Here is a 12,165-nt window from a genome sequence, read left to right on the forward strand (position 1 = left end):
CCACTTGCTGACTGGCTGTTAGTATTGGGCAATTTTGTTTTATATAAAGATGGAATCAAATAATCCCACTCAGATTTTTAGATATGGTTATTAAACAGATTGCTGGCGAGATGGAATATGGGCGACAGTACCTGTTCCCCTTTGCAGTTTATAGCCTGGGGGACCCCAAATGAAAGTGGGACAGAATCATTATTCTACTGTTGTTATGCTCTATGCTGCTGCATTGTTTGAAGGAAGTCAAACCAAAATAGGTTTACTCTTATGTACTGTACACAAGATGTAACAATCAAGTACAACCTTGTACCTTGAATCTTGATTATCTTGGTGTTCGAATGAGCCACACGTGCATGCATACACACGTTTGCTGAACACTTTGTAGTAATTATGGCAAAATACTTTCACTTTCCGTTTTGTGACTTGGTTTGTGTTTGTGTGTGACTTGTCACACACAAACACAAACCAGGAAATGGGGTGTAGTCTATTGGAAATCAACTCTTGCTCATTTAAGACTGCTTCATAAGGCTTGACCCAGAGCACACGCAAGGAAGATTTATTTTAACTTCAGAAATTGGCAAAAGACAACGTAAGTATTTTTACTTTGATGGATTAATTCTAAGCTCAATATTGTACTCAATGGAGTGAAGGGAAAACAGACTCTTCACAGGGAATTATTATTGTAATGGTTAAAATAGTTGCTATAGTAAATAAGATAATTCAATTAATGCTCTGTTCCCATTGAAAAGCATTGGCAGAATCCACTGCAGAACCAAAGTTTGTGACGTCCTATATACAAATAATTATATATAGGCCTACTAGTCCTTACCCGTTCTGATATATTTCAACTTGCATAATATATGTGTGTGTGTTTTTGTAATGAATAAAAACAGCAGTATAACATGAAAGTATTCTTACAAATGCATGGTAGGGAATTAAACGTTTGAATGGAAAGGACCGCAACATTTACACTTATTAGCCCACAGACCCCTATTTGAAATGTATCAAGGACCCAGTTTGACATGCACCACAGAAAGTATGGACAGTCGCACAGGTACTCCCAGATATATTTGGTAAGTCGCACAGATCCAATTGCAGGTGCATTTGCGTCCAAAATGGTGTCAATTTTGAGCTTTGGCTTGAGAGAACTCATGGCTTTTGCAACCTGTGATGTTGTGAGCTTGTAGATTAGCCGTTTTCGCCGGAGCGTGCGCTGTAGCCACTTCACGCTGAGTGACAGTGTGTGTGTGTGTTGGGGGAGGGGTGGGAGAGGGAAGACAGTTGTATCTTGTGTTGTGTTTAGCCCATAGAGTATATATATAAGGTTTAGCCGCACGAACTGAAGACGGTTGCATCCTCACTCAAAATGTGCACTTGTCCAGGCGTACACACACGCACGCACACATGCACGCTACACAGAAAATGTGCGCTTGTCCACGTGTGCACACACGCACAGTACACACGCGCTGACACACACGCGCGAGTGCACAGCGAAAGTAGTTTGCACACACACACACACACACACACACACACGCGTGCGCGCACAACGAAAGTAGTTTGGAAAGTTTACGTGGACTGTTGATGTCGGAAGTGGTGGAAGTCAACATGTGAAAGCAGCAGTTGGTCCAGCGTGATGCAGCAACATAAGATAAGCAAGGGGCGTCAGCGTGTGTATGGCCACTGTAACTGTTTGTTGTGTTGCGGTGGGAGCAGAGGAGACGAGCTAAGACCTCCATTTATGGTCAATGCCTGTGTAAAGTGATTGGTGCAGGCAGTGAGGAGGAGCTTACCTGTTGTGAGTGAGATATTGCCGCAGGGGGTACTGCGCCCTGAGCGCATTTTTAATTCACCAATAAATTCATTATTAATCTATAATTTGTTAAATTGGAAAAAGGGCTAAGTTAAGACCTCCATATTATTATGGTCAATTATGTGTGAAAAGTGGGAGTGATTTGGTGCAGGCAGTGTGGAGCTTTGTGAGTGTTTCTGACACACATTCAGACACACACACATTCAGACATTGGCCAAATTATAGTTTGATGATGATGATGATGATATATATGATATATATATTTAGGCATTGTATTATGCCATTTAATACAATTAGATTTTGGTAGTAGGCCTAGGTACAATAATAAAATGTGTGTGTGTGTGTGTGTGTGTGTGTGTGTGTGTGTGTGTGTGTGTGTGTGTGTGTGTGTGTGTGTGTGTGTGTGTGTGTGTGTGTGTGTGTGTGTGTGTGTGTGTGGGTGGGTGGGTGAGGTCAGGTGCTGTTGGAGCTACAAGATCATGTTGAGCGACATGATCTCCATCTGCCCAAACCCTTCTGTCATTCAAATATATCATTTTTGTGAGGCAGGTCATCGCTGTCACACCTGGGGTCCCCCTGCTTACTGCAGGTGTGACCCGTGTATGTGTGTGACAACCCTGTCATTAGCGCCCCGGCGTGGAATCATTGCTACCCGTCTTATACACAACCATGAGTTGATAATTAAGCTAGATGTGTGCTTATCAAAAAGTACAAAGTCCGAAAAAGCAGTGGCGTGCACAGATAGATACTAGGGGGTGCTTTTGGCAATGTGCCCTTTAGAAGAAAAAAAAAAACTTTTTTTGTTTGTTTTTTTGTACAGTGTACACTGTACAGTATGTGGACCATGGTGACATTGATCAATTCTTGATAAAAAGCTTCTAATATATTATGTAGGCCCCACAATCTATGCATTTCACACTATTAAGGCAACCGCCACTGCGAAAAGTATGTATGCAGAGAGAAAGACAATCGAGAAATATAGTTATATATTCCCATAATAAACATTGTGGGAGTTATTGTTCAGTAACTGGGGTCTCTCCAGTGGTGGGCCGTCAGGGCCAGCAAGGCCTTCTCTGCTGGCCCACTTGCCTGATGCCACTTGCCTGATGCAGAAATTTATATTTTATAATAAGTTTTTCTTTTTAACAAATATTATATCTATAATATTATATATAATATTATATTTATTTCGCTGCCACTGCACTGTTTTTCACTCAGACAGGCTGGATGCTCTGCTTCCATTCTGTGCAGGTACAACAGCCCTTGGGTTTTTTTAACCAATGAGATTATTTCCTTGTGTTGTCTCCGGGTAAAATTCTCTACCGGGAGGCCTGCAGAAACTCCAGTGAATCCCCTTGCTGTTGAAATGAATGGGATCAATATAGAGATTGACAGGTTCCTTAGCCAATCAGATTTCGAGTTTGCCCTGCTGGGCGTTTTCTTTCAAGTACGAGCGCCAGCTAGCTGGCCTTTGGTGACGTTAACGTCTTGCTTGGATCCCATCATTGGGGGGAAATATTGTCAAATGAGAAAAGAGAACTGGGTGTTTCAAACTTTCTGCGCGAGTTCCCATTTGTGGGTTGATTGAGGAGCTAAATAGATTTAACTCACAAACAAACGCGGAAAACGGCTGAAGGAGGAGAAGAAACAGATTTAGTGGTGGATTTACAGTCAAAGCATTTTTCGAGAAGGAAGGACTTCAAGAAAAGCTTGCAGGGTAGACCATTGGTATGATGCAGGCAGCCATGGTAAGGATCTTTATATAATATTTATATACATGCGATCGCGATGCGACACAGCTTATTGATTGATCGTTTTATAGGCTATGGGTGTGGACTTCAGGACGTGTGGTTGTCCGTGCTGACAGTGTGTGTGGCCGAGTCTTATGTGGCTGTGCGCTGCGGAGCCACTTGTGTGTGTGTGTGTGTGCACGCGCGCACGCGCTGCATGTGTTTAGTCCCCGCCGGTGCAGCATAGCTGGGATATTACAGAGCCTGATATGAGTGTGGTTCAGTTCCACCAATTTTTGCGTGGTTTAATGTTGTATAAGAACATATGACAGGGGGGGGGGAATAGCCGATCTACAAGCCCACAGCGCGTCGTGGGGTTGAAGGCCTAGTTCATTTCGGCACGGACCGCCACTGGGTCTCTCTCCTATTTATCTGTGGAACGGAGTCAAACTTGATGTAATAACAATTCCAAGTGTTCTCTGATGTGCATAATAACTTCAACTAAAGCTTGTGTCTCTTCACACCCAAAGCAGTAAGAGAATGAACCTGACATGTTAACATCCTCTGTTTGTAGGCTACTATAATCAATCATGGATGCTCAGAAGCTTTTGGAAATCCTGCAGGAGCTGGAGGACAAGGACATAGTGTCATTCAAGTGGCAACTGCGACAGCCTGACAACTTTGTAGGCGGCTTGAAGCCACTAAAAGTTGCCGCCTTGGAAAATGCTAAAAATAGGGAGAGTCTAGTCAATCTGATTATAGGGAAATACACGAATGATGCTCGGGAGATCGTGATGAAGGCTTTGAGGAAGATCGACAAGGATGATCTAGCAGCCATGTTGGCAAATATACCCGAAGGTAGGTGGACAGAGGATATATGTTTACAGGTTATCGTGTCGGACTGGTACAATAATTCAGAATCATACACCCACCCAGACCACCCTACCTACCCACACTGCTACATTTATAGAGCACCTTTCACAGACAGTGGTGTAAAGTAACTAAGTACATTTACTTAATAAGTACTGTACTTAAGTACAATTTTGCTGTATTTGTACCTTACTTGAGTATTTCCAATTTCCAGTACTTTTACTTCTACTCCACTACATCTCAGATCCAAATATTGTACATTTACTCCACTACATTTATTTTTTAACTTTAGTTACTAGTTACTTTGTAGATAGATTTTTATTATTACAAAACATACATTAACCACTTCAACCTTAGATACATTTCGGCCATTTGAAAATAGACGATAGCTATTTTCAAAAGATTTTTATACATTTGAAAACTTGAAATAGGACATTCTGCATAATGACTACTTTTACTTTCTTACTTTATGTAAATTTTTATGTCAATATTTTTGTACTATTACTCAATTATATTTTGAACAATATGACACAAATCAAAAGACAGGACCTAACACAAATAACTACCCGTATGTAAAAGCCAGACTAAACAGGTGCAAGTCTTTAGTCGTCAACAGTCAATAGATGAATGGATAATAAAGTTGAACATTTAAACATTTAAATCAGATTTTCTGATTCATCAAAGATATTATCCTTTTTAGCAGTAATCTAGTGTTTGATACAGCTTTTGATGGTGATTATTGTTTTCTCTCAAAAGCCGCAGGTGTGGAAAGACCTCAGAGTACCAAGGCAACAGGTAAGAACTTTACTTCAAATCAAACCAAGACCTACAGAATAATGACATGGACAACGATCAAATGCATGCTTGATGCTCTTATTTTTCTCAGTCAACAGTGCTATTAAACTTTAAACAAGTGCAGTGCACCTTTACCATAAGATTCTCAGACTTTCAGATTCTTCCCTGAGATTATACAATTTTCTGAAGCAGTGTCTACATTGTGTCTGCTAGCTCTGCTGTTGCATTGTTTTGTGGCTGCTTGCCTTCTTCACATTAGGAACATGAAATTAATGTATCTTTTCTTCCAAATGTCTCAGGTGTGGATGCACCTGGTAAAACTGCAGGTAAGAAAACGGACTTGTCTCTGACCTGTATATTTGACGCTGAAATCAAACTACTAGAACTACTAATTCAATGAGCAAAGAGAGCATTTGTATTTGATGTCCTTTTGTTTCAGTCACTGTTGAACTTGAACAAGTGCAATACACCTTTACATTTCTGAGGACAGAAATCAAGTAACATAATAGTATTTTTTGACAGACATGATGAAAGCTGAATTTGTGAAGAACAGGAATGCCCTAATTCAGAACGTCACAGAGGTTCAGCTTATAATAGATGAGGATGCTCAAACAGGAGCAGTATAATGCAATCTGTAATGCTCAAATATGAATGCTGCTTGATAAAATAACTCCAAAGGGGAAAAAGCAATCTGAACATTCTATGATGTTCTGAAACATCCCATCTTGTTGAAGATCAAGTAACCCACCCCTGTGATGTGTCATGTGTAAGTAATTCAGGGGATTTATCCCTCACAAATCATGTTTTTGCAACAAACGGTTACGAAGGAAATTCAAAATGGTGGAAAATCTATCCTGACACATGGGGATGCTTCATGCCCCAAGGAATCCAGGGTAAAATATTTTTTTAATTCACGACCTACGGTTCAATGTAAAGTGGGTTGGTATCGCGCCACCATGAGGCCAACCAATGTATTTTATTTTTGTAATTATTATGAACCTCCCATCCCAGTGTTGTAACTTTAGCCCTTACGGTTTCTGAGAAAAATATACTTGAATGTGAGTTTTCGCATCTTTCCATTATAAGTCAATGGGGAAAATGTAATTCAACTCTTGAAATTAAATCTCTTAGCAAAAAGCAACCGCACGATTCCAGATGAAGCCGGTGAATTTGACTCAACTGCGTGACGCCAAAACTGTGGTCTGGCAAACTTTGGGGTTACACTAGAAAGAAAAAGTAAAGTGGAGGGGTTGGCGAAAGGGCCTTTCTGTGTGGAGTTTGCATGTTCTCCCCGTGTCCCCTAGGGTAGGTAGTAGGTACCCTCACAAAAACATGCAGTAATCCTGGTCTCTAAAACTACCTCCCCCTGGCCAGCCGGGGCGCCTGATGGAGGGGAAAGGAACTGGTCGGAATAACGTGTTCCTTCCACGCGCTACGTCCGGCCAGGGAAATTCCCCCCTGTCAGGTGAAAAGAAGCAGCTTTGACTCCTCAGGCATAGAAGGAGGCATGAGGTCAGTCCGCTCCCAGGTTGGCAGAGGAAGTGTAGCGCCCAGGATTACATTAGAAAATTGGCACTGGGTGAAAGAACTGGGTTGCAAAGATCTTGGGATAAAAATTAATTAAAAAAAAAAAGTAAAGTGGAACAATAACACTTGTCCTAATGTTGTTTTCGTGTCTGCACACACGAAAAGGCAGCCATGTTGTGTTAAGTCACAACCCATCCCTTACACAGGATACATTTTAGCAATTCCAGTGCCAACATGCCGACACCAAATTAATAAACAAAATAAATACCACATACTGTATAGGCTCTATATATCTTCTCACATCTATATACAGCTCCATCTCAATGAATTAGGATATTGTGTAAAAGTTCATTTTCTTCCGTAATATAATTCAAAAAGTTAAACTTTCATATATTCTCAATTCATTGTGCATAAAGTGAAGTATTTAAAACCTTTTTTTGTTTTAATCTTGATGATTGTGGCATATGGCATACAGCTCATGAAAATCTAAAAATCATATGTCAACAAATTAGAGACCACTAAAAGAATGTTTTTTTTAAACGAGAAATATCGACCATCTGAAAAGTATATTAAATGGGAATTCTATGCTAGAAGGCTTTCTTACCTTTATTTGTAGTTGTTACGTCCCCACCAAAGAGGTCCAGGTGTTACTTTGTGCAAAATTTCCCCTACCTTTTTATATACTTTATTGAAAATTATTCAGGGGTTTACAAATTATGCAAATATTACATTAAGTTACATATATATACATATAAGTTACAATACAAAAACAAAATATCAATGTCTTTTCAGTTCAGTTTGTATTTGTTTAAAGACCACCTCTCCTGAGATGGCCTCCTGGTGAATCACCATGGCACACCTGGTTTTCCACAATTTGTTCACAACTGTGCAAATAACGGTCCAGTAAAACTCTTCCTCAATGAATTGAATTGCATTGAATTGAATGGGGGTATTGGGGTGATGTGCTAATTTGCTTATTTCCATCGCTCAAAAATCATTTTTTTTGTATATATCCTCTCTTCATAATGTAAATAGTATCCCAAGCGGCACACTTTACTACTTTTTTTTCGATGGAAATAAGCGAATTAGCACAAAAACCCAAGCCCCATTGAGGGAAATAGCCAATAATTCACTTTTGCACAACTACAAATAAAGGTAAGAAAGCCTTCTAGCATCAACATAAAGCTTGTCAATGTACGGAGGCACACAATGCTGTATAATATCCTGGGTGGTGGGGGCGGCAGCAGATAAGACACTGGACTGCCGCTCGCTTCCGTGAGCGGCAGTGCGTTGGTCCGACATGCGTTGCGCCCAAGCCAGGCTCTCCAGCGTTGAAGCACTCGGCCCTAGTGGTTGGAGTGTGAACTGCAGGCGGACCCGTGGATTCATGACGAGGAAACCCTGTGCAGCTGGCTTAACATTGAGCGCCCGGTTGCACTTCCACATTTGCAGAAGTAGAAGTAGACGGTTCTTCCGGATGCTTCAAAACACCACTGAGCAACTTCTACTGAAATGAATAGTGGGGGGTGGGGCTAATGCTCCGGTTCAGTCTCTTTCCTTTTATTACTATATGGTTGCGCCATGCTTGCGGTTAGGGTTAGGGTAAAGGTCCCTGCACACTGGACGCGTTTTCGGATTTTTAGCAGCGTTTTTTCCGTCGGTTTTCCGAAAAACGCGTCCAGTGTGCAACCAACCACCTTAAAGGGCCACTTCACTCCTTTTGCAACCAGATCTTATTTTAACGAGACAATAAACATGTTTCTGGGGTTTTACGTGGGTAATATGTGTTTTTAGATATTTTAAATGCACTCGAGTGACAAAGTCTGATCACCTCCATGCCACGCCCCATTTATGAAATAATTTGTTCAAAAGTAGCCCAGACCAAGACGTATTAACTGCATACATTAATATACTTTTCAGATGGTCGACATTTCTCGTTTAAGAAAATCTTTTTTTAGTGGTCTCGTAAAATATTCTAATTTGTTGAGATAGGATTTTTTGATTTTCATGAGCTGTATGCCATAATCATCAAGATTAAAACAAAAAAAGGTTTTAAATACTTCACTTTATGCACAATGAATTGAGAATATATGAAAGTTTCACTTTTTGAATTATATTACGGAGGAAAATTAACTTTTACACAATATTCTAATTCATTGAGATGGAGCTGTAATATACAGTATATTATTGAACAGAAATGTTTGTTTTTCTTTACACTCGGAAAAGGAACATCAAGACTATCACGAGTAAAATCCTCAGTGTAACTCAGTGTAAAATTGGATCTGCAATAAGGTCCATTGTAGAAGCGTGGTAGCCTACTATAATTCCCTAACTCTCCCTCACACTTTCATAGACTCCAAAATCGTCACAGAGAAGCAGCTGATGCAGGTGGCTAATAAAATTGGAAATGCGTGGAGGAAGATTGGCATATCGCTGGGTATCAGCGAGGTTAAACTGCAGCAGATTGGGGAGAACCATCCACGGGACCACGTGGACAAAGTTTATCAAATGCTGTACCTTTGGAGAAAACAGAGGAAAAACGCCACAGCTGCCCACTTACACGCCAAGCTTACAGAGTTAGACGAAGACCTAGTACCCGATGATATAGACTTCCTGCTGGAGGAAGAGTGTGAATGACTACACGCTTACAAAGCCTCACACACACACATGCATACACACCTATATTATATGTCTATGGCACGCACGCACACACACACAAACACACACACACACACACACACACACACACACACACACACACACTAATTTTGTTTCTCGCCCTGTTCACCCAGGCCCTGTCCAAAGCAACAGACAGGAGGAGCTAAAAGTAAGTTTCCATTAGTACTCATAGTAATACATGCACTGTGGTCTGTTTAGTCCTGGAGCAGACATTATATAATATATACCATTGTGCAGTATTGGAGCCAAACTCAAAATCTGTCTGCTGTTTTTAGGATGACCGGAACAAGTTGACCAGCAAAACTACAGGTCTCACTGGTACCAGGGATGATGAGATCTTTGAGAAACCTGCATATAATCGACCTGGAACAAACCAGGATACTGGTATGAATTTGGTGGTCTAATAATAACAAAAAAGTAAGAAGTACAGGTATTGCTCACCCGGATGCAATAAAAGTCCAAGATCCTTGAAGATCCATGATTATGAAGCACTCTAGTCCACATACCATTCTAGTTTTTAAAACAAAGTTTACGTGTAAACCTTTTTATATCAGACATTTTAACTTTGGAAATGTAATTTAGTTCATATCACCCTTTTCTATCAGACGGCCCTTTCCTAAGCAAAAAACGAAAGGACACAAAAGAAGTAAGTACAAGTATATTTTGAAACAAACCATAACAGAAAAACTGCCCTCGCTTACAGAGAGTAGCAAACTTTTTCAAAACTGCTTCCATAACTGCTCATAGTAACTTGTATGTACAGTATGCATGCACTGTGCTCTGTATATTCCTGGAGCAGACATTGTATTGTACAGTAGTGTATTTGTACAAAACTAAAACATTTGCCTCTGCTATTTTTAGGATGACCGGTACAAGTTGACCAGCAAACCAGGTCTCTGTGTGATCATAAACAATGAGAACTTTAAGAATGACCCCAAGGCTAAACGACTTGGATCAAAGAAGGACGCTGGTATGATGCATACTATGACACTTATACTGTTTGCAACATTGGTTATCTATATAATTCTGTCACTCTATGGCTGCACTTGTTATAAATTACTCTCAACAAGCATATCAACTTGACATCTAAAGTTGAAAAGTAAACACCATACTGTAATTGCCAGTGTGTGTGTGTTCTTTTATTTGTGTAAGCTTAAAATCAAGAGTTTGTACGTTTTTCTCCCCTGCAGTTAATTTGGCAGAGACATTCAGCTGGCTGGGCTTCAGGGTGTTGATGTTTACAGACCTAACCATGAGTCAAATGCAGGAGACACTGGAACACGTCTCTTCTTTGAAAGACCCCACTGAGAAGGCCCTCACTGAGCTACAGAAGTCCAATGTAAAGGAATGGTCCAGGGACGGAGAGGAGTTCACTGACCTTACTGTTGGGGATCCTCCACAGCACAGAGATGCCTTTGTTTGCTGCATTATGAGTCACGGAGACAAGGGTTCTGTTTCTGGTACCGATGGGAATCCCTTCCTCGTTGATGACATTACTACAACTTTCAATGGAAAGGGCTGCCCTGTCCTTCTGAACAAGCCCAAAGTGTTCTTCATCCAGGCCTGCCAGGGTAAGGACATTCAGTGTGGGATTGCAGCAGACAGCTCTCCAGGACTTCCGGAAGCCCCAAAGACTCCTGTGGATGCAGATTTCCTAGTCTTCATGGCCACCACAGAAAAATATAAAGCATTCAGAAGCCACAGAGATGGGAGCTGGTTCATACAGTCTTTGTGCAAACAGCTAGAAGAAGGTAGTCGTGTGTAAGTCAAAAGCACACTTAACAACATGAAAAGAACATGAAAAGAATTAATATAACATAATATAATGTATGAATATTTATAAAGGAATATTAAGTCAAACATTTGGTCCAAAGTCAAACATTTGGTCCAAAATATGTTTTAGACCTGACCACCTAATTGCCACCTTACAGTGCATTGTTTTTTGGAGTGTTCTGAATGTTGTTGTGTTTGTTACAGGGACAAAGACCTCATGGCTATTCTCACTGCTGTCAACAAGGAAATGGCTGACAAGGAGGTATCGTTGGATCAGGTTGATGCCAATTCGGCAAAACAGATGAAGGAGGCTGGCCAGGAGGAGGGAAAGCAGATGTCTGTGATAAGATCTACCCTGAGGAAATCGTTGGTGTTCACACCGATATCCGAATGATTCCACAACACCCCAATTACTGAGTGCTTTCACATGCAACAAGAATATTGACTAATAACGAATGTCCTGGGTAAAATCTAATTGTGCTTTTGACAGGCATTTTTATTCCTTTTTAATAGGTAACATGTAGATATCTTACCCAATGTACATGGAACTCAGAAGTTGTTAAAAGAACTTAAAATCAATGTCAGGGGGGAATGAATCATCGGGGAGTATTTTAAAGTGTATTAATGAGATGGAAAGGATATAATGTAATGTAATCTGTATGCTTTTATTTGTGGAACCAGAGTATTTGTGTGTATGAATCCATTTGGTCAAGCCCGATTAACTACCCTGGTTTCCTCCAAAGTTATATTAAAACATATAACTATTGTTTTCAAATTTTGACTTTTCTTTTTAAACTTCTATGAAACATGTCTATGAAATTCTTCTCATCATGGAGTCTCATTTCACTAGATGATTCGAGAGGACTCTTTGTGAACCCAGAATGTTAAGTAAAGTTCTGCAATCCATTCTGAAGATACTGGAAGGTTTGGTCTAGCAATTTGATAATTTCTTTGGTATGTAAACATACTACAGTACATACAATTTTT

The 12,165-nt window shown here is 40.3% G+C and overlaps 1 protein-coding gene across 2 annotated transcripts; it reads left to right on the plus strand.

Annotated features, from left to right (window-relative positions):
• The first annotated feature begins 494 nt into the window (after positions 1–494).
• On the plus strand, positions 495–11,945 carry LOC306936850 (caspase-7-like). 2 transcript variants are annotated; one of them, XM_079520482.1, is made up of 11 exons: positions 495–583; positions 4,109–4,392; positions 5,161–5,199; positions 5,499–5,525; positions 9,080–9,355; positions 9,519–9,553; positions 9,681–9,789; positions 10,011–10,051; positions 10,267–10,375; positions 10,596–11,166; positions 11,383–11,945. In XM_079520482.1, exons 2-11 carry the CDS (start codon positions 4,125–4,127, stop codon positions 11,570–11,572), a joined length of 1,665 nt encoding a protein of 554 aa, XP_079376608.1. In that variant the 5' UTR covers positions 495–583; positions 4,109–4,124; the 3' UTR covers positions 11,573–11,945. The 2 variants fall into 2 exon arrangements, with proteins under 2 accessions (XP_079376608.1, XP_079376609.1); XM_079520483.1 differs by lacking the exon at positions 9,080–9,355.
• Positions 11,946–12,165: the final 220 nt, after the last annotated feature.

This window comes from Electrona antarctica (assembly GCF_951216825.1).
Source record: "Electrona antarctica genome assembly, chromosome: 14".
Taxonomy (NCBI): domain Eukaryota; kingdom Metazoa; phylum Chordata; class Actinopteri; order Myctophiformes; family Myctophidae; genus Electrona; species Electrona antarctica.